Consider the following 18,325-nt stretch of genomic DNA (forward strand, 5'->3'; position numbering starts at 1 on the left):
ACATAAACAAGTGAAAAATGCAAACTTCAAAATTTGGCCATTTTTGACCAAAAACCCTGGACTAACCCCTTAGAAAAAAGTCCATTTTTGGACAAAATACAAATATTCTTTTAAAAGCTTCCAATCGAATCAGTGTGTCCAGAAACGTCCCCTGAGACACTTTTCAGGACTCCCAAGGGACCAGGGACAAAGAAATAGCCTACAAAAGATGAAGTCAGGGTGACAGTTAAACAGAAAATTCTTCGTCAGGACGTTATTTACACTTGAAAATGATTCCCAATGGCGTTTTGCGACACTCTGAGATCCCTAGGGACATAAACAGGTGAAAAATGCAAACTTCAAAATTTGGCCATTTTTGACCAAAAACCCTGGACTAACCCCTTAGAAAAAAGTCCATTTTTGGACAAAATACAAATATTCTTTTAAGAGCTTCCAATCGAATCAGTGTGTCCAGAAACGTCCCCTGAGACACTTTTTAGGACTCCCAAGGGACCAGGGACAAAGAAATAGCCCACAAAAGATGAAGTCAGGGTGACAGTTAAACAGAAAATTCTTTGTCAGGACGTTATTTACACTTGAAAATGATTCCCAAAGGCGTTTTGCGACACTCTGAGATCCCTAGGGACATAAACAAGTGAAAAATGCAAACTTCAAAATTTGGCCATTTTTGACCAAAAACCCTGGACTAACCCCTTAGAAAAAAGTCCATTTTTGGACAAAATACAAATATTCTTTTAAAAGCTTCCAATCGAATCAGTGTGTCCAGAAACGTCCCCTGAGACACTTTTTAGGACTCCCAAGGGACCAGGGACAAAGAAATAGCCCACAAAAGATGAAGTCAGGGTGACAGTTAAACAGAAAATTCTTCGTCAGGACGTTATTTACACTTGAAAATGATTCCCAAGGGCGTTTGGCGACACTCTGAGATCCCTAGGGACATAAACAAGTGAAAAATGCAAACTTCAAAATTTGGCCATTTTTGACCAAAAACCCTGGACTAACCCCTTAGAAAAAAGTCCATTTTTGGACAAAATACAAATATTCTTTTAAAAGCTTCCAATCGAATCAGTGTGTCCAGAAACGTCCCCTGAGACACTTTTTAGGACTCCCAAGGGGCCAGGGACAAAGAAATAGACCACAAAAGATGAAGTCAGGGTGACAGTTAAACAGAAAATTCTTCGTCAGGACGTTATTTACACTTGAAAATGATTCCCAAGGGCGTTTTGCGACACTCTGAGATCCCTAGGGACATAAACAAGTGAAAAATGCAAACTTCAAAATTTGGCCATTTTTGACCAAAAACCCTGGACTAACCCCTTAGAAAAAAGTCCATTTTTGGACAAAATACAAATATTCTTTTAAAAGCTTCCAATCGAATCAGTGTGTCCAGAAACGTCCCCTGAGACACTTTTTAGGACTCCCAAGGGACCAGGGACAAAGAAATAGCCCACAAAAGATGAAGTCAGGGTGACAGTTAAACAGAAAATTCTTCGTCAGGACGTTATTTACACTTGAAAATGATTCCCAAGGGCGTTTGGCGACACTCTGAGATCCCTAGTGACATAAACAAGTGAAAAATGCAAACTTCAAAATTTGGCCATTTTTGACCAAAAACCCTGGACTAACCCCTTAGAAAAAAGTCCATTTTTGGACAAAATACAAATATTCTTTTAAAAGCTTCCAATCGAATCAGTGTGTCCAGAAACGTCCCCTGAGACACTTTTTAGGACTCCCAAGGGACCAGGGACAAAGAAATAGACCACAAAAGATGAAGTCAGGGTGACAGTTAAACAGAAAATTCTTCGTCAGGACGTTATTTACACTTGAAAATGATTCCCAAGGGCGTTTTGCGACACTCTGAGATCCCTAGGGACATAAACAAGTGAAAAATGCAAACTTCAAAATTTGGCCATTTTTGACCAAAAACCCTGGACTAACCCCTTAGAAAAAAGTCCATTTTTGGACAAAATACAAATATTCTTTTAAAAGCTTCCAATCGAATCAGTGTGTCCAGAAACGTCCCCTGAGACACTTTTTAGGACTCCCAAGGGGCCAGGGACAAAGAAATAGACCACAAAAGATGAAGTCAGGGTGACAGTTAAACAGAAAATTCTTCGTCAGGACGTTATTTACACTTGAAAATGATTCCCAAGGGCGTTTTGCGACACTCTGAGATCCCTAGGGACATAAACAAGTGAAAAATGCAAACTTCAAAATTTGGCCATTTTTGACCAAAAACCCTGGACTAACCCCTTAGAAAAAAGTCCATTTTTGGACAAAATACAAATATTCTTTTAAATGCTTCCAATCGAATCAGTGTCCAGAAACGTCCCCTGACACACTTTTTAGGACTCCCAAGGGGCCAGGGACAAAGAAATAGCCCACAAAAGATTAAGTCAGGGTGACAGTTAAACAGAAAATTCTTCGTCAGGACGTTATTTGCCAAATTTTTCGGCCAAATATTAAATAGTACCAAAAAGTACACGTATTTTTAATGTTTATTTAAAATAATGTTTTAAAAAAATGAAAAGTATATATTTGCAGCACACCTCAAGGTGAGACCTTGGTATCTAACTTGAAGTTTTTGCGCTGTTTATACTTTAATTATTTGATCAGACCCACTCTTCTGTATCCCACGTTGCCTTGTTCACGCCCGAAAAGAATTCTGGGTAATTCAGCCATAACGCGAGCGTAGAAGTGCTTGTCTTTCCATTTCATAGATTTTTTATAAGTGTTGAGCCAGCAAGTACTACCACCAAAATTTTGAATCCATATAATATTTTACTACTCCAAACTCGCCTTAATTGCCATGGTAGGTCCTGGAATCCATCCACAAAACGGCCAGAGAGGCAACTTCACTCGTGGGCCTCCATGTCTGCTGCACAGCATGCTTGGCGACTCAGTCAGCATGAAACCACCTCTCACCTCTGTTTTCTTTCAGAGGATTGCCTCTACCCACATTCCAGCTTAATGATGCCAGATTGGGGGTTTCTGCAGAGGAAAATAGCTCGAAAAAACACTTACAAAGCGATGATTTTACCCGATGGGTGTTCGTGCACTCGCTCGAACAAACGCCAACCGTCACTTGCGTCACGTGACAATTTAGCCTGAGCCCACAGTTAATTTATTTTATCTCCATTTATGGAGAAATAATATGATTCAGACTACTTATTGCCAAAAAGTCTTTGAAAAAATAGCACACACCAAGGATTCAAAGGGTTAACACCCTGGTTAACACATTTACATTGTTTCAATATTCGTAGGTGAATTTCGCCGTCAAAAAGAGGATTTTCCCTTTTGTACTCATTAACAAATTTCTATGCACCTCAAAGTTGTAGCACCTAGTTTTATCAATTTGCTTCTCTGTGTTTTGAAATGGAATAAAACGCTCTTTCTTATGTTTGATATATTATGTGTAGATGATACCTTTTGCTGTTAGTCTACTTATCATATAGTAGAGTTAGTCTATTACCTATTATTATTATTATTATTATTATTATTATTATTATTATTATTATTATTGTAAGCTACTATTGTCATTTCTCTACCTAGTATATTGCTTTTAAATATGCTTATTGTGATAATATTATCACTTTAAATTGTAAATTGTTTTTCCTTTTTTTGATACGCGAGTGAGCATCTCACTATGTAAGGCGTGCGATAGAAGTAAATAAATTATTATTATTATTATTATTATTATTATTATTATTATTATTATTATTATTATTATTATCCAACACTCTGGTACGTAACACTGTATATCAGGAATTAACAGGTTGAAAAAAAATCTGTACACAAGAAAGTTCTGCAGTGTTCATGGTTTTCAAGTACTCCAGTAAGTTTATTCAAAACCAAAGATCCTTAGTAAACTGCATTGCTGTCATTTACATGAAAATATGCCAAGATTTAAAACATCAAAAAAGACGTATGATGCTGGCACACCCATCAAAATGTAATTTTCACCCAAGCACAAACATTTTACAACTGAAAAACTAATTTCACCAGTGTATGAGGTACCCATGAAAGCTTCTTGGAATACATTTTCTCTGGTTGTAATAACCACAACAAATGAAGTTACAACAAGCTTTTTTAATTCACACAGATACAAAACAGAACAGTAGACCTATTGTCAGTTTCCAAGCGCTTTGTTAAGAGCATCTAGACACTCAATAGCAATTTGAGCTTTTGCTTTATCTTCCTCGGCAGATGCACTGGACAAACTTTGTTGGGCTTGTTCAAGTTCCTTACTGACAGCCTATCAAGATAAAAACAAAGAAACACAGCTAATGTCAAGTCTGGAGATTTTATAGAAAGGAGAAGCGTGTTGCTAAGGCTGCATTGTATTGGGAGGTCATTCATTCTGAATTCAGAATACCTTAAAGGGGAAGTATCATGGAAATTTGCTGTCATTTCAAAACCCCAAAATGTTTGACTGTCAGCAGAAACAATGAAATAATTGTCAAGTTTGTTAAAAATTATCACCCCAGTGCAATAACACTGTCGATTAATGCCTCTGGCCAGAGACAGGGTAGGCCGGTTTCAATTGAAACTTGAAAAATATTAGGCTAATGTTTTTCAAGTTCTCGCATTTTTGTTTCCAAAATGCGCTAGAACAGATCACAAGTTGTTTCTTTCAAGAATTGAGTTGATTAATATTTTCGTTCCTCTCGTCATTCTAGAATTATTTGGCAGGTGATTGAAGGTCTTATTTCATCATTTTTAACAAAAGATGTCAAAAACCCCATGATACTTCCCCTTTAAGTATGGTGCGTCCTAATACAGAAATATTTTTGCACAGTTTTTGACTATGCGGGAAAAGCAGATCTTAGTATGGCCTACTAGAATCCGGTAAGAAAATTGGGGGTAGAGGGGCAGTTTTTAGAGATAATTAAGCAACAATATTATACAAAAAAGCAGTAAAATACAAAGCAATGTATGGTGTTTTTTTTCCAAATTGAAGCATTATTATCTCTGAAAAATGCATGGTTACCCCCAGTTTTCATTTTAGATACCAAGAGCACTTGCTAAGATCTGCTTTCCCTACATAGTTTTTAACCACGCAAAAATATCCCCACCCATAGCAAACCAGAGTATCTTGTGACGCAGAGAACGCATGCACAGTGACAAAAGTAGGCACCGTTCTTAAATAAATCATGAGGCACACTATTATCACAATGATAGGAGACTGGGCTCGGCAGCAAGGCAATGAAACATCTTTTTGGGGCAGTGATAAAATCAGATTCGGGTTTTATCTCTCCGAGTTTGTTGTCATTCTCTCAACATTCGGAAGCTTAGTCATCAGACATCCTGTGATATATATAGTTTTGTGTGTCAGGGAAAAAATGGTAAAATAAAGATCGTCTCCAGCTTTTCTGCAATAAAACTGGGCTTTGTTATCAATGTGTTGAATAGTAAAACAATTATCCTTTTCAATCTTGCAGAATGTAACCTGATTTCAGCTAACTTGACCTATGGCCTTCTCAGCTAAGTATCAGGCAATGTTCCGTGCAATTTCGCAGGATAATTGTTACTTTTTCAGCTAGCGTTGTAAATTAACTGCAGTTTTATTTATTTGTAATTTCTTTTATTCTTCCTTCACCTCGATGAGCCAGCTACATGCGGGTGGAAGAATTTTTGTTTAAATTTATCTACTTTGTCGCAACAAAGTTTTGTTGTTGTTGTTGTTGTTGTTGTTGTTAAAGAGTATTCAAGTGAAGTACCTGGGGATCAAATCTGTCCAAAGGATGAGCTTCTTCAGCCAGAATTTGAACTGTAGAGTCAGCGTTGATGGTTACTGTCCCGCTGCTTGCTGTTGACAAAAAAAATTAAACCTTGGATCTCTTTCACTGTTTAATCTCTTAAACCTTAGACACACTAATAAACAACAGATTTAAGCTGATGTTACATGGGACAACTTTTAATGCAACAGTGTTGCATTAAAAGTTATTGTGAAGCAGTGCGTGGACAACTTTTAACAAAGCAATTGTGTTGTGGCAACATACTGAAAGTTTTTGACCATGTTTTGAGTTGCTGCAACAAAAAGTTGTATTAAAAGATGTCTGCGCACTATGTTGCATTAAAAATCATCATTAAAAGTTGTCTCGCGTAGTATCACTTTGGCATGTAGATTTGGATTTTAATGTGTCTTAAAGCTGTATTTAAAATATTAGTTTACAGGGCTCAAGACTAACGTTTTAGCTCACTAGCCCAGTGGCTAGTAAAATGTCTCACGCTCAAAAGTGCCTGAATTTTGCATGTTACCTTCAATTTAGCCAGAGAACACTATTTATTTATTTATTTATTTATTTATTTATTTTATTTCATTTTATTCACCACGGCATACATTCATAAAAAGTTACAGTGAATACATGTAAAGGCCTAAGATCTTACACAAGTTTACAGTGAATAATAATAGTAAAAGAAGAAGTAAGAAGTGGCGAGGAGACCTCAAGAAACCCCCAGGGTTACACTGAGAGGTCTCCTCAGAGATATGTTAGGACTGTAAGACTAGTAAAGACATGATATGTTATATTTAAGACATTACTCTGTGTTTTTCCCTAGAAAACAAGGCCAAACTATCGAGTCATCAAACGTAAAGCAGAGAGAAGAGTTTGAAAACAGATGCTTTGGAGCGCAAAAAAAAAAAACATTAAGTGACACCCTGATAAGAATGAGGGCCACACACAAAAATTCAGGAACATTTTGGCCAAATGAAAAATTGACCTAAAATTGGACATAACATGGTTATGCTTTCTGCCCTTCAATAGGACATTTTCACTAAGGCATCATTTGACTACAACTACCAGAATCCCTTTTTTTTTTTTCTCATTCTCATTAGATCTATTGTTCTTGCTCTCCACTGCAAATTTGAATTTGAAAAAGAAAACAAAACGAATTCTGGAAGTTGTTGTCAAATGACACGATCAAGAAAAATGGCCTATTGCATTGGACATTGCTCACTGGGATAGGAAAGAGAAGGGGAGGGGGGGGGGGTAATTATTACAGATTAACCTGAAATGTGCAGTTCCAGGAAATATCCGCAGAGCCCCTATGGATGTTTTTTTGTTTCACACCCCTGACCCCCAGGAAATTCCAGTTGAGCTTCAAACTTTACTTCTAAAATTTTGACTATAAATACCACCCACCCCCTAGGATTTCCAATGACTTTCCATGGGGAGGGTATGGAACTTTTTCTGGCACTGCACAATGACAGATCGTAGAATACTTACCAAAGTATTTTGTGGCACCACTTTCATCGTGAACAGTGAGAAGACCTGGCCGCAAGGTTGCTAGAGTCGGTACATGACTAGGGAGAATACCAAAACTACCAGTGGTGGTTGATACATCAACTTGCTTTACATCAGCTTCAGAATAAAACATCTAGAAAACGACAAAGAATAATATTTGATTTAATAGTGAAAGGGGGGTAAAAGTTTTAGCCACAAGGGTTGTCCAGAGAAAATTAATCTGATCTGTTAATGCCAACTTTTTTGCAAAAATGTGCTCTGGTTGAGATTGACTGCATGATGTATAGCACTAGGATGAAAATTTAGCCAAAATCCATCACCTATAGTGTTAGGATGAAAATATGACCAAAATCATAGTCTATAGTATTAGGATGAATATTAGGAAAAAATGCATAGTCTATAGTGTGGGACAAAAATTAGACCAAAATCCATAGTCTATAGTATTAGGATGAAAATTAGGCCTAAATACATAGACTATAGTATTAGGACAAAAATTAGGCCAAGATCATAGTTTATAGTATTAGGATGAAAATTGGGCCAAAATCCAGCCTATAGTATTAGGATGCAAATGTGGCCAAAACCTACATGTAGACAGGAGCAAGTCATTGGTAATTAAGATGTAGTGATTTTGTTGTTTACCTTGTGTGGATCACATTTCCTAACTACCTAAGCTGCATTTTATGTAGGTTACACTGAAGATCTGACATAGGTTTCCAAATCGTTTGGCATACTGGTGCAAAACCGTGGTCTTTGGCCTAAAATAGCATAAGGCAGAGGTAATGCTTGGCTTTAGATTACTTCAAAGGCGTAGGCATGACAAAAAATTACCTAGGTGTTTGAAAACTTCCAAAATTCAAACAAACTGTTTTTATAAAAAAATGTCCAGGATTTTGCTCCCTGTGTACGAATAAGAGGGCATAACATTTTCCTAGTGTAGGCGCTTTGGCAGCTGCTTGGCGTGAAGCTTCCAAACTCTCGGCATATCTTCTGAGAGTGATGTACATGATACGCACCCTGAAGGCTTTCCCCCTTCTCTAGTCATAATCCGCTTTACTCTGATAATAACTTACGCTCAGGTTGTTAAAACAGTCTATGCAACCAACAGCACTTCTTCTCAGCACTGCTGACAGTGCCCTCACCAGGAGAAACATACTTTACCACCTTATGTTAAAACCAGCAGCTCCCATACTGGAAAACACGTACATGTATGTTATGCCAAAAATCTTCAGCGTGGAGGTACAGTGTACATGTAAGTAATTTGGGCCAGCTTCTGGCTTATTGTGGGCGTCTTTTTGGCATGGACTTGAAATGGACTTTACTTGAGCTTAGGTAGTGTAGTGATTTTTATGCTAAAAACGTGGTGTAAAACTCTGGTGTATGAAATGCAAATTTTCCAGTATGGGCAGCCTCTAGCTAAAATTTCGAGCTGTTATGCAACTGAAGTTGAAAATGAACATTTGTTATGCGTGGTTCAATTCTACCTGTTACCATCTCCCCCCCGGGCACACCCCCGGGCATTTGTGTACTTGACGTCCTATTCCCCACCCCCGGGCACACAGAAAGAGACAATTCCCCACCCCCGGGACTCATGACATGGACTAAAAATAAACTGCTCCGTTTTGATGATTTATTTCTTTATTTAAACACAACCAGGAACCTGAAAAATCCTAAACTTTTAGAACGAACGCGTATACATATTTAAAGATGTCAAAGCTGATTGCCGCAGATTCGAGTTGAATTCGAAGCGACGCGTACGCATTGCATGCAGAAAACCAACTGTAAAATTTGAGAACAAATCTGGGAACCGAAACATTTACCCAAAGCGTATACCTAGCCTTTAAGATAAAAGTATAAAAAAGAAACAGCCTTGAATATACGAAATAAAGCTACTAAATTCGGATACTTACGTCAAATCAAGCTCTGGGAAAAGCTTTTAAAGTAATGAATGAAAATATAAATCACATCGCCTCCATCAGATCGATAAAATAAAATATATTTTCATTTTATAAACTGCAACAAATTACCAATAACACTTAAATTCAACAGAGCTTTCAGCTTCGACAGATTACTCTGGTTCAGCTATTCGCTAACGTACTCAATGGACTTGCCAGCGAAAAACGTGGCCTTTTCCGCGTAGTTAGCCGCCATTGTCACCCCATAAGTCCTTGCGTGAGTAGTTATTTCGATTTGCCCCGCCCCCTACCCCCGGGCAAGACCGCTTGAGGAAATTCCCGACCCCTGGGCCAGACGGGCCGAGTTTTCCCGGGGGTGTGCCCGGGGGGGGGATGGTAACAGGTAGAATTGAACCACGCATTATAAAGAGCGCTTATTAACAACCAGCTCATGAAACACTTTCCAAAACAGGCATGAGAGAATTTGGAGCAACATCTCTCTCTTAAGTGAACGCTCCACATCTAAACTGTTGGAAAATCATTGAAAAGCCCCTTTACAAGAGCTGATGACTAACAGCAATAAGCTTAAATAATGTTGATCATACTATAAAATAATAGATAGGCCCCTTAACAACTGTTTTCTTTCAAACCTCATCCACCAACCAGAAGAATTTATCTAGTTGCCGTCAAAGATTTTCTGAGAACTACAAACTACTCACGCTTATATAGGACCGTTTTGGGCACAAGTCCCGCACCCCGCGTTTCTGCGATCTACAAAATTAGCAAACTTACCTCTGCGGGAGAGCCAAATGTAAGGGACATGGCAGAACCACTTTGAGCAGCTTCTACAGCAAGACATCTCCTAAAGATCAAAGATCCTGGTTGCCTAAAAAGACGAGGAACTTGACGAGAAATTGAACCCAACATCTTTACGATCCGGCAAGATGGCGGCGGCCAAGGAGAACCCATGAACCTTTGCGCGAAAATATGGTACCCAGCCCCCGCGCGTTTAACAATAAAATTTTCTGTAGTTTTACGGGAAAAGCACAAGATTTGTAGTGTCTGAGTGACGGAGAGAAAATGTCTGATTCCGAAGTACAGAATGGTTTCCCACCAATAAAAAATGATCTAATTTTGCGAGCTGCTCGTGGAGAATCGACCGAACGTACCCCAGTATGGGTGATGAGGCAGGCTGGCCGCTATCTCCCAGGTGAGCGTACATTTTGCGACATGACCAAGCATTTTAATTTGTGGATCGGCACGTTGTCTTGAGAACATGTGTCACATTGATTTTGTGCAAAATATAATTTCAAAATTATTTTGTATAAGAATGTTTTTGTGTAGGCAACTTTTTAACTAAATCAAGCGAACGTGCTGCGCTGCTCCAGACAATCAGCGCAACAAGGGGCAAGGGATTTATACTCAAGGATCAGGATTTCTCGGACTCAAGCGAGGTCCGAGGTACCATCGTAAAGAATTGCAAGGATTCACTGAATATTACCTCTGGGTGATTTACAACAAGAACTAAAAAGATGAAAAATTTCCGTGATGTTCATGCGACGGTAGTGTCATTTCTGACAAACATTGAACTTGGGCTGCCTGTGGCAAGGCAGGCCCAAAGATTGTTGAAGAGGACCCATTCCTGAACACCTCCAATGACAGATAGTGTGGGCCGCCATGTAAAAAAAATAGGACTATCTTCCCCAGGGTCTCCAGGTATTGAGAGGACCAAGTTCTGTGAAATGCCTAACCCACCCCATCCCTATGTCTCCCTCCCCCTCCCCCCTCCGGCAATGCACTTAAAGATGTCATCACTCCAATTCTCCCCTTCTCTAATTCTCTCAACCTGCAAAGCATCAGGAGCTCATGGTGATGGGTTGAGACTTCTTTTCAACTGGAATAAATGGTACCTCCCGGAAATAACACAAACAGTCGAACCTCCTGTAGGTGGAAACCTCTCATAAGACACTTGATCATGTTCTCAGCTACGTACAAACGCTACATTTCAACTCCAATAACCGGACAACTCTCTTAAGCGGACGCTTTTTCTGGTCCTGAGGGTTTCTGCTTACGGAAGGTTCAACAGTGTATACCAGTGTACAGCTACTGATTCCATGGTTCCAGTAACCAGGCAACTTCTTACATTTTTTCTTGGCAAACCTAACTGCAAGATTTGTTTTCAGAATTTCGTCAACTAAAGGAAGAAAACAATGCTGATTTTTTCAAGATGGTACAGACTCCTGAAATAGCTTGTGAACTCACACTTCAGGTACAATAGAAATGTATACAATTTTCTTGCTGTACATTTTACTATGATTTTGATTCATGTAAGCATCTATTTGTGGATTGGCCCAGTCCGTTTCAAATTGATTTATGGTTGATAGGTATCAGGATGGGTCTTTTTTAAATGTCACGAGTACAGATCATTGTTGTACTAGTATAAATTATAACCAAGAGGGTTAGCATGCTGTAGACCTGAATTATTTTTCAGTATGGAGTTTAGGGCTAGGAGACCCTGTTTAGCTTGTCGATATACAATTATCACAGTGACCTGTAGTTGTGACCTGTAAAATAGACCCGCCGATGTTTATCGCTATTTTTTCAGCCAATCAGAAGATTTCCTCTGGATGCAGCTATCATATTCTCTGATATCCTCGTCATACCTCAGGTGAGTACTCTCAGCTCAGTGCTAATTAAATCACTTGTTTGCGTTGGTCAACCAAGGGCTCGCACTCAAAGCATCAGCTTTAAAATTTCTTGTTGGTGGTCAATTTACCTTGTCAACTCAGTCAGTAAAATCAAAGATTTGCTTCCACTCCCCCACTAACACAGCACCAAGCTAACGCCGGCCAGCCCGTTAAGTATCTACTGGTCTCAGAAACATAAACTACCCCATTATGAACTTAGTCAATGGACTGAGCCTGGGATAGATTTCCTTATGAAAATGAGTGCAGATATTTTGCCATGAATTTTGAAGCAACCATGTCCCCCTCAATGTACCAGCTTGCTTTCTGGGGTGGGGGGAGGGGGAGCAAATGACAAAATGTACGGTCGCCTGCGTGAAGCTTGTTATCACCCATCTTTGGCAAGTGAGTTTCTTACCTAAAATGGATAACATCCTCCAGAGCTTTAGAAAAGGAAAAATATGGTTTACATTATACTCACCTAATATTTAACAATTATTCCATGAGCGCACGTTGGATATGAGATGATAGATAGCCAACGAGGCGTATAGCGCTGAGTTGGCTATAATCATCTCATATCCAACAAGCGCAGGTGGAATAATTTTTTTATTAAAAACAATCAAGAAATATTGCTAGATCTTACTGATTTCGCTGTGCAAGAACAACCAGAAGGAAATTTAATGGTCGCCATTTCTTGGCCATGGTATAATGGCTCATATACCATGGCCGCTAAACCAATCAAATCCCTCGAATTGCATCATGCAATGACTCAGTTTTTAATAATAATTAATATTCTTTATAAAAAATTATTTCCTTTTTTTCTTTGCATCATTAGGCTCTTGGAATGACTGTTCAAATGATCCCAGGAAAGGTAAATACAAATGAACGGAGAAAGGAAAGTTCCTTGGAGATGCGTGACACTTGAAAATGTTTTCGGATTGGATTTCAACGGTTTTCTCCACACCGAAGAAGGGTTATATACCCGAAACGTCTGTGTTTCTTTCAAACCATTTTTGACACTTTTTGATAATTATTTTTATATCAATCCAATCCGAAAAGGTAAATACAAGCTGAAAAAGCAAGTCAAACTGAAATATCATTACCAATGACAAAATCATTGAATTTCAATTACTGTGTTCTCAAACTCATTTTATAATAATTCTTTTGTGAAAAACATTATGAGAAAACAAGGGAAATTACTACCATGAAGGAGGTTTGGAAATGTGATCTTTATTTTAAATTTATAAAATTAGGTGAAGTTAATTTTGCTTTGAATTTCTCCAAGAATTATTAATGGTTTGAGAAACTATATGAAACACTCGAAAACGTGTTAAACATTGAATTTCAAAATATATGCTCAAAGTTGGTTAAAGGAAGCACTCTTCCTCATGTTTGACATATTGCATAAAATTTTTCTTCATTTAGGGTCCAGTATTTCCAGATCCTTTGAGAGAACCACAAGATTTAGAGGTGAGAATTTGCACTGAAACTACGACTAGAGAATATCATTTTTTGCTTAATGTTGACTTAAACTGTTATTTTGTATGTTTCATGTCCTCCACAGAAACTTAAACAAGAGGTTGATCTTGAGAAGTCGCTGGGATACGTGTTTAGTGCCATAACTTTGACAAGGTTTAAACTGGAGGGAAAGGTTCCCCTTATTGGTTTTTCTGGAGCACCAGTAAGAATATTCACTGTATACATTTTTCAAAGTAGTAAATAAATACAAGGCCATTCTATGAACTTACCTTCTGATAACTGCAGGAGTGGAGCCTTGTAGGAACCAAGATTTAAAAAGTGCAAAGAGGGAGAATACTAGCATTGTTGTTCATGAGACAGGGGTGGGGGGAGTGGGGAAAAATAGGGGGAATTCCCTAGGAAACAGAGAGGGTACTTGGGTATATTAGTCACGGCTGTGTTCTACAGTGGGTGTAAATATATTTTTTGGGTTTGAAATTAGCAACTGGGGATTTTTTGGCAGGGGGTTAGAACTTTTCTGGGGGACTTTTGTTGGGTGGAAAAAGCTTGGCAGGGTGTGTTTTAGGAGAGGAATGAATTACGTTCTTTTTTGGGGGGGGGGCGGGGGTTACATTCTGGGTCACTATACTTTCTTGGTGCAGTTTAAGCCTGATCATACTTTTGAGGTCTAAGAACTTAAAATTGGCCTCATTTGAACCTCCCCATGAATAGCAAACCCTGAGTAACCCCCCCCCACCCCTCTTGGGATAGAAGCAATGCAAACCCCTCTTGTCCCCTTCATGACGCTCAGTCCTCCCGCAGCATGAAGCTGCATTTAATATTATTTAACCCTAAATATATCATTTTGTGTTTTTTTCAGTGGACGCTCATGTGCTACATGATTGAAGGAGAGAGCAGTAAAACTTTCAACAAGGCACGTAAATTTCTAAACCAGCATTTGGAAGCTTCTGGTCGACTCCTGCAGCAGATGACAGATTTAATTGTAGATTACTTAGTGCTACAGGTCCGAGCTGGTGCACAGGTAATAAAGAACTTTAAAAAGTATTAATTTGTATATTGTATCATCAAAACAAAAGTAAATGTACAGCTGTACATACCGTATTCCTCTTTGTAATTGTAGTAATTAGACTAACTATTAAGAAACAAATTAAAATAAATATAATTATTATAGCAAGAAAATTTGTCATTTAGTTTTGAGCGGCTTTTGTGTAGTGTTATTAGTGCGTCAGACTTTTGATCAGGCAATCGGAAGATTGGAGGGTTAGTGAGTTCAGCCTTAGACCCATCCACACGTATCCGGATATTTTTGAATCCGCAACAATGTTATCGGATTCAAAAATTTCCACTCTGGAGAGCGGATTCAAAAATTTCCGGATTTGCTTCTGAATTCGCCGGATGCGTGTAGACGATAGCTGTATCCGGAAAGAAAAAGTTGCGGATTCAAAAATATCCGGATACGTGTGGACGGGGTCTTAGAAAAGAAACTTTGCCCCATTTGTCTCTCTTTATCCAGGAAAATTCCGGTGTTATTATAGCTTCCTACTTTGCTTTTCAAATTTTAAGACCCCCCCCCCCCCCTTCCCTAGGAATTTCTGATGACCTTCCATGGGGTGGGTATGGATTTTTTCTGGAACTGCACAATGGACTTAAGTGTATCCTCTCCATCGGGGTGTAGCAATATATTCCTAGCACTTCATGCTACAGAAACCAGGTTAAGCTCACTGATGCTCATAGTTGTGACTTATATACCTTGAATGTTTTTTCTCTTGTAGATGCTTCAAGTCTTTGAATCCCACGCTGAAGTGATTGGTTATGATACTTTCACACTGTGTTCACTGCCATATCTCAGACAAATAGTTGAAAAAGTGAAGAAAAAGTTAGGACCTGACGCTGTCCCAATGGTGAGGGTATAGTGAGTTAATATTGCATGGTAATTAAAACTTACATAATTATATACATATTAAGTGATGTGGCCATGTTAGTTAAATATTAAGTGTCTTTAACCCTGTTATTTTTGCAAGTGCACTTTTATCTTCCATGCAAATTTATCCCTGGCCAATAAAATTTATAACATGTAAATACAATATTATAAGTTATAAATTAAAGTTGGATAAATGGTGGAGAAGTGCCAAACATTTGAAAAATTTCCAGATGTTTCAGGCTTAGCTCGACCATCAGTGGAAGTCAAGTGTTTTTAAGTATTTAAAAAAGTTTTTTTTTTAATTTAAAGTATTTTTAATTAGTTTTAAAAATTGTGGAATTTGCAATTATTTTATTTGGACTGATTCTGTGTTGCAGACAATCTTTGCAAAAGGTGCACACTATGCCATCAAGGATCTCTCGCAAATTGGATATGATGTTGTTAGCTTGGACTGGACAATGTCAGCTAAAGATGCAAGGTGAGAAGCTGAAATACTGACAAACCTCCTGCAAGTGGATTTTTTTTGTGAGCACATTTGGAGAATTGTAAAAATGCACTGTTAATAAATATTTGCAAAGTGGCTAACACCTGTAGGGATTGCCTGTTGATAGCTGGGTGTTCAGCAGGAACCAAAGGAAAAAGGGAGGGGAGGGGAGGGGGCATTCATGACAAGCAACCCCAAACTGTAAGGCATAATTAAGGCATGCCCCCCCCCCCCCTCACTTCTCTTTTGACAGGTGCCATCCAGGTCAGGTGGCAGGCAAGGTTCATAGTTGAAATTTCATTCACTTCGCTCTGCTTAATTAATGATTCAGAAAACTGCTTCACATAAGTTATTTTACATGCATCAAAATAATGATCTTGAATAGATACATGTATATACTTAAAGAGAGAATTGCTTAGAGTGTCTTATGACTTTTTCTCTCATGAACTTTAATTTGCTGTGTTTTTGTTGGTAGAATTGTTGCACCTATGGTGACTCTTCAAGGGAACCTTGATCCAGCTTGCCTTTACGGCAGCCATGTAAGTTATAGAACTTTGTTTCATACATAGACGAGAAGATAATATACAATGAACATTAACATGTCAAGAAATCCTCAAATTATTCTTGGCAAATGGTACTAAACCATGAATTTTTAACCCTGGAAAAGTATGGCAACTTCCTCCACCCCCTTTTAAAATATTCCCCCCCCCCCCCCCCCTCCATCCTCTCTGCTACAAAAGAATGAGACATGTTTACACAATTTCTGGACAACAAGCTACATGCACATTAGAACCGTCACATTGTGTTTAAGCTGCAATGACATGTTCCTTCAAATACTTGTCTGCCTGTACCTTTTAAAACCGGGCTCATTAGGTCCTCAAGTCATAGTGTTTGTTCTCAGGCAAAGAACTTTCTTGTGAGGGTGGAAAGCCATGTATAAACTGAGTAACTGGAACCTGAAATTAATACAGCTAAGAAAACGAGACAGGGAGTCCAGAGGGCTAAATTAACCAGCAACGTTTCATCATTCCCTGTATAGGATGTTCATGAAATATTTCAAACACGAGACACGGTGTTTCATCACATATCAAACACCGAGAAGAGAGTGGAAAATATGACGCGTAGCAGAGTATTTTTGACGAACTTTGAGGCTTTTGATATTGTGATGAAACATTGTGACGAATGTTTGATATAACTTCTCAAGTACAAACTGATTTTGAAGGGGAAATTAAGGATGCAAAAACGAGGAGTTTTTCATCAGATATCCAAACACGTCACGGTGCATGATTTCCTTTGTTTTTAGTTTTTGAATTATCAATAAGTTTGAGAAGTTTATATCTGTTATTTCAGGAGGATATTCATCATGCTGTGAAGAACATGCTGAGGAAGTTTGGGGCTCAACGCTACATAGCCAATCTTGGTCATGGAATGCACCCAGATCATGAGCCAGAGAAACTTGCGACTTTTATAGAGACTGTTCACTCATACTCTGAGACAATGAATGAAAGAAAATTATCAGGAAGTCTTGATTCCTGACTGATGTTGCATCCTTAGGCACAATTCAGAACAATTTTGGAAATACTAACTTGGGTACAGACTTGAAAATGAATGCAGCTGGTTTAAAAATCTTTCATTAAATGGCAATTAAAATAAATTATTGTGAATCCATTATTCATTTCAAACTTACAGCTTTCAGTTGAATTATGCAGTCATTCAAGCATACCTTATTTGCACTGCACACCCTTGAAGAAAAAGGTGACTATCAGGAAGTGTTGATTCCTGACTGAGGTTGCAACCCTAGGTACAAATCACAACAAATTTTGGAAATACTAACTTGGGTACAGACTTGAAAATGAATGCAGCAGGTGTAAAAATCTATCATTAAATGGCAATTAAAATAAATTGTTGTTTTACAGTCGAGATACTCCATGCATGATCTCTGATGATTTTAAGAGCCGATTTCTGAAATTATCAAAAATCGGGCGTCAGTCGTGAAATTTCGAATTCCTTCATATTTTGCCCATATACTCTCTATAGTGGAGTATTTTCAAAAATAACGTTAAAAGTTTCATCAGCGTGTTATTTTTTTTGAAATCGGGCAAAGTTTGAAATACGGCAAATTAGCGTCCTTTCGGTCACGAAACTTACTAAAAATTACCCATTTTCATCTCGCTCGCAGAAAGAAACGCGATGCCCTCCATTAATGAAATGTTTACAAAATATAAACACATCCCTCTTCTTCATAATGCACTAGTTAAATTTAGATAAGCTTGAAAATTGGAAATGCTTCGGCCGTTAGAAGAAACCCCATTTCGGCAGTTTAAAAATTTACCAAATTTCATCCAATTTCAACACAAAAGAAACCCAATTGGTACGTCAAGTTTGAATTTAAAATGAAGACATTGTTGAAGCACAACCTTTGTAATTTACCGTGTTAAAATATTTCTGGCGGCAATGCAAAAGTACCCCGTCGAGAGACCAAAATGTGAAGGGTACTTTGACACGAGAAGAGCATGTGAAACGAACAACGGCCGTCACGCCGAAATCAAGTCCTTTGTTACAGTCGAACCAGGTCAAGCGTACCCCCCTAGATTCTATTAATGAATCTATTATTTGAA

At 38.3% G+C, this 18,325-nt stretch overlaps 2 protein-coding genes across 3 annotated transcripts; one reads left to right on the plus strand and one right to left on the minus strand.

The window, feature by feature from the left end:
- Positions 1-3,813: 3,813 nt before the first annotated feature.
- LOC146475487 (ATP synthase F(1) complex subunit delta, mitochondrial-like) lies at positions 3,814-10,116 on the minus strand. Its single transcript, XM_085115873.1, has 4 exons — positions 9,932-10,116; positions 7,230-7,380; positions 5,721-5,809; positions 3,814-4,255 (listed from the first exon to the last, which is right to left on the minus strand). Exons 1-4 carry the CDS (start codon positions 10,106-10,108, stop codon positions 4,130-4,132), a joined length of 543 nt encoding a protein of 180 aa, XP_084971999.1. The 5' UTR covers positions 10,109-10,116; the 3' UTR covers positions 3,814-4,129.
- A 99-nt stretch (positions 10,117-10,215) lies between these two features.
- Positions 10,216-17,627, plus strand: LOC146475488 (uroporphyrinogen decarboxylase-like). Of its 2 annotated transcripts, XM_085115871.1 has the most exons (12): positions 10,216-10,349; positions 11,323-11,408; positions 11,745-11,807; positions 12,659-12,694; positions 13,249-13,293; positions 13,388-13,504; positions 14,162-14,323; positions 15,075-15,203; positions 15,601-15,701; positions 16,183-16,246; positions 17,058-17,248; positions 17,496-17,627. In XM_085115871.1, the coding sequence occupies exons 1-11, from the start codon at positions 10,220-10,222 to the stop codon at positions 17,241-17,243; spliced, it is 1,119 nt and encodes a 372-aa protein (XP_084971997.1). In that variant the 5' UTR covers positions 10,216-10,219; the 3' UTR covers positions 17,244-17,248; positions 17,496-17,627. The 2 variants fall into 2 exon arrangements, with proteins under 2 accessions (XP_084971997.1, XP_084971996.1); XM_085115870.1 differs by having other exon boundaries at positions 17,058-17,627.
- The last annotated feature ends 698 nt before the right edge of the window (positions 17,628-18,325 follow it).

This window comes from Pavona decussata, unplaced genomic scaffold (genome assembly GCF_977016875.1).
Source record: "Pavona decussata unplaced genomic scaffold, jaPavDecu1.1 SCAFFOLD_84, whole genome shotgun sequence".
NCBI lineage: Eukaryota > Metazoa > Cnidaria > Anthozoa > Scleractinia > Agariciidae > Pavona > Pavona decussata.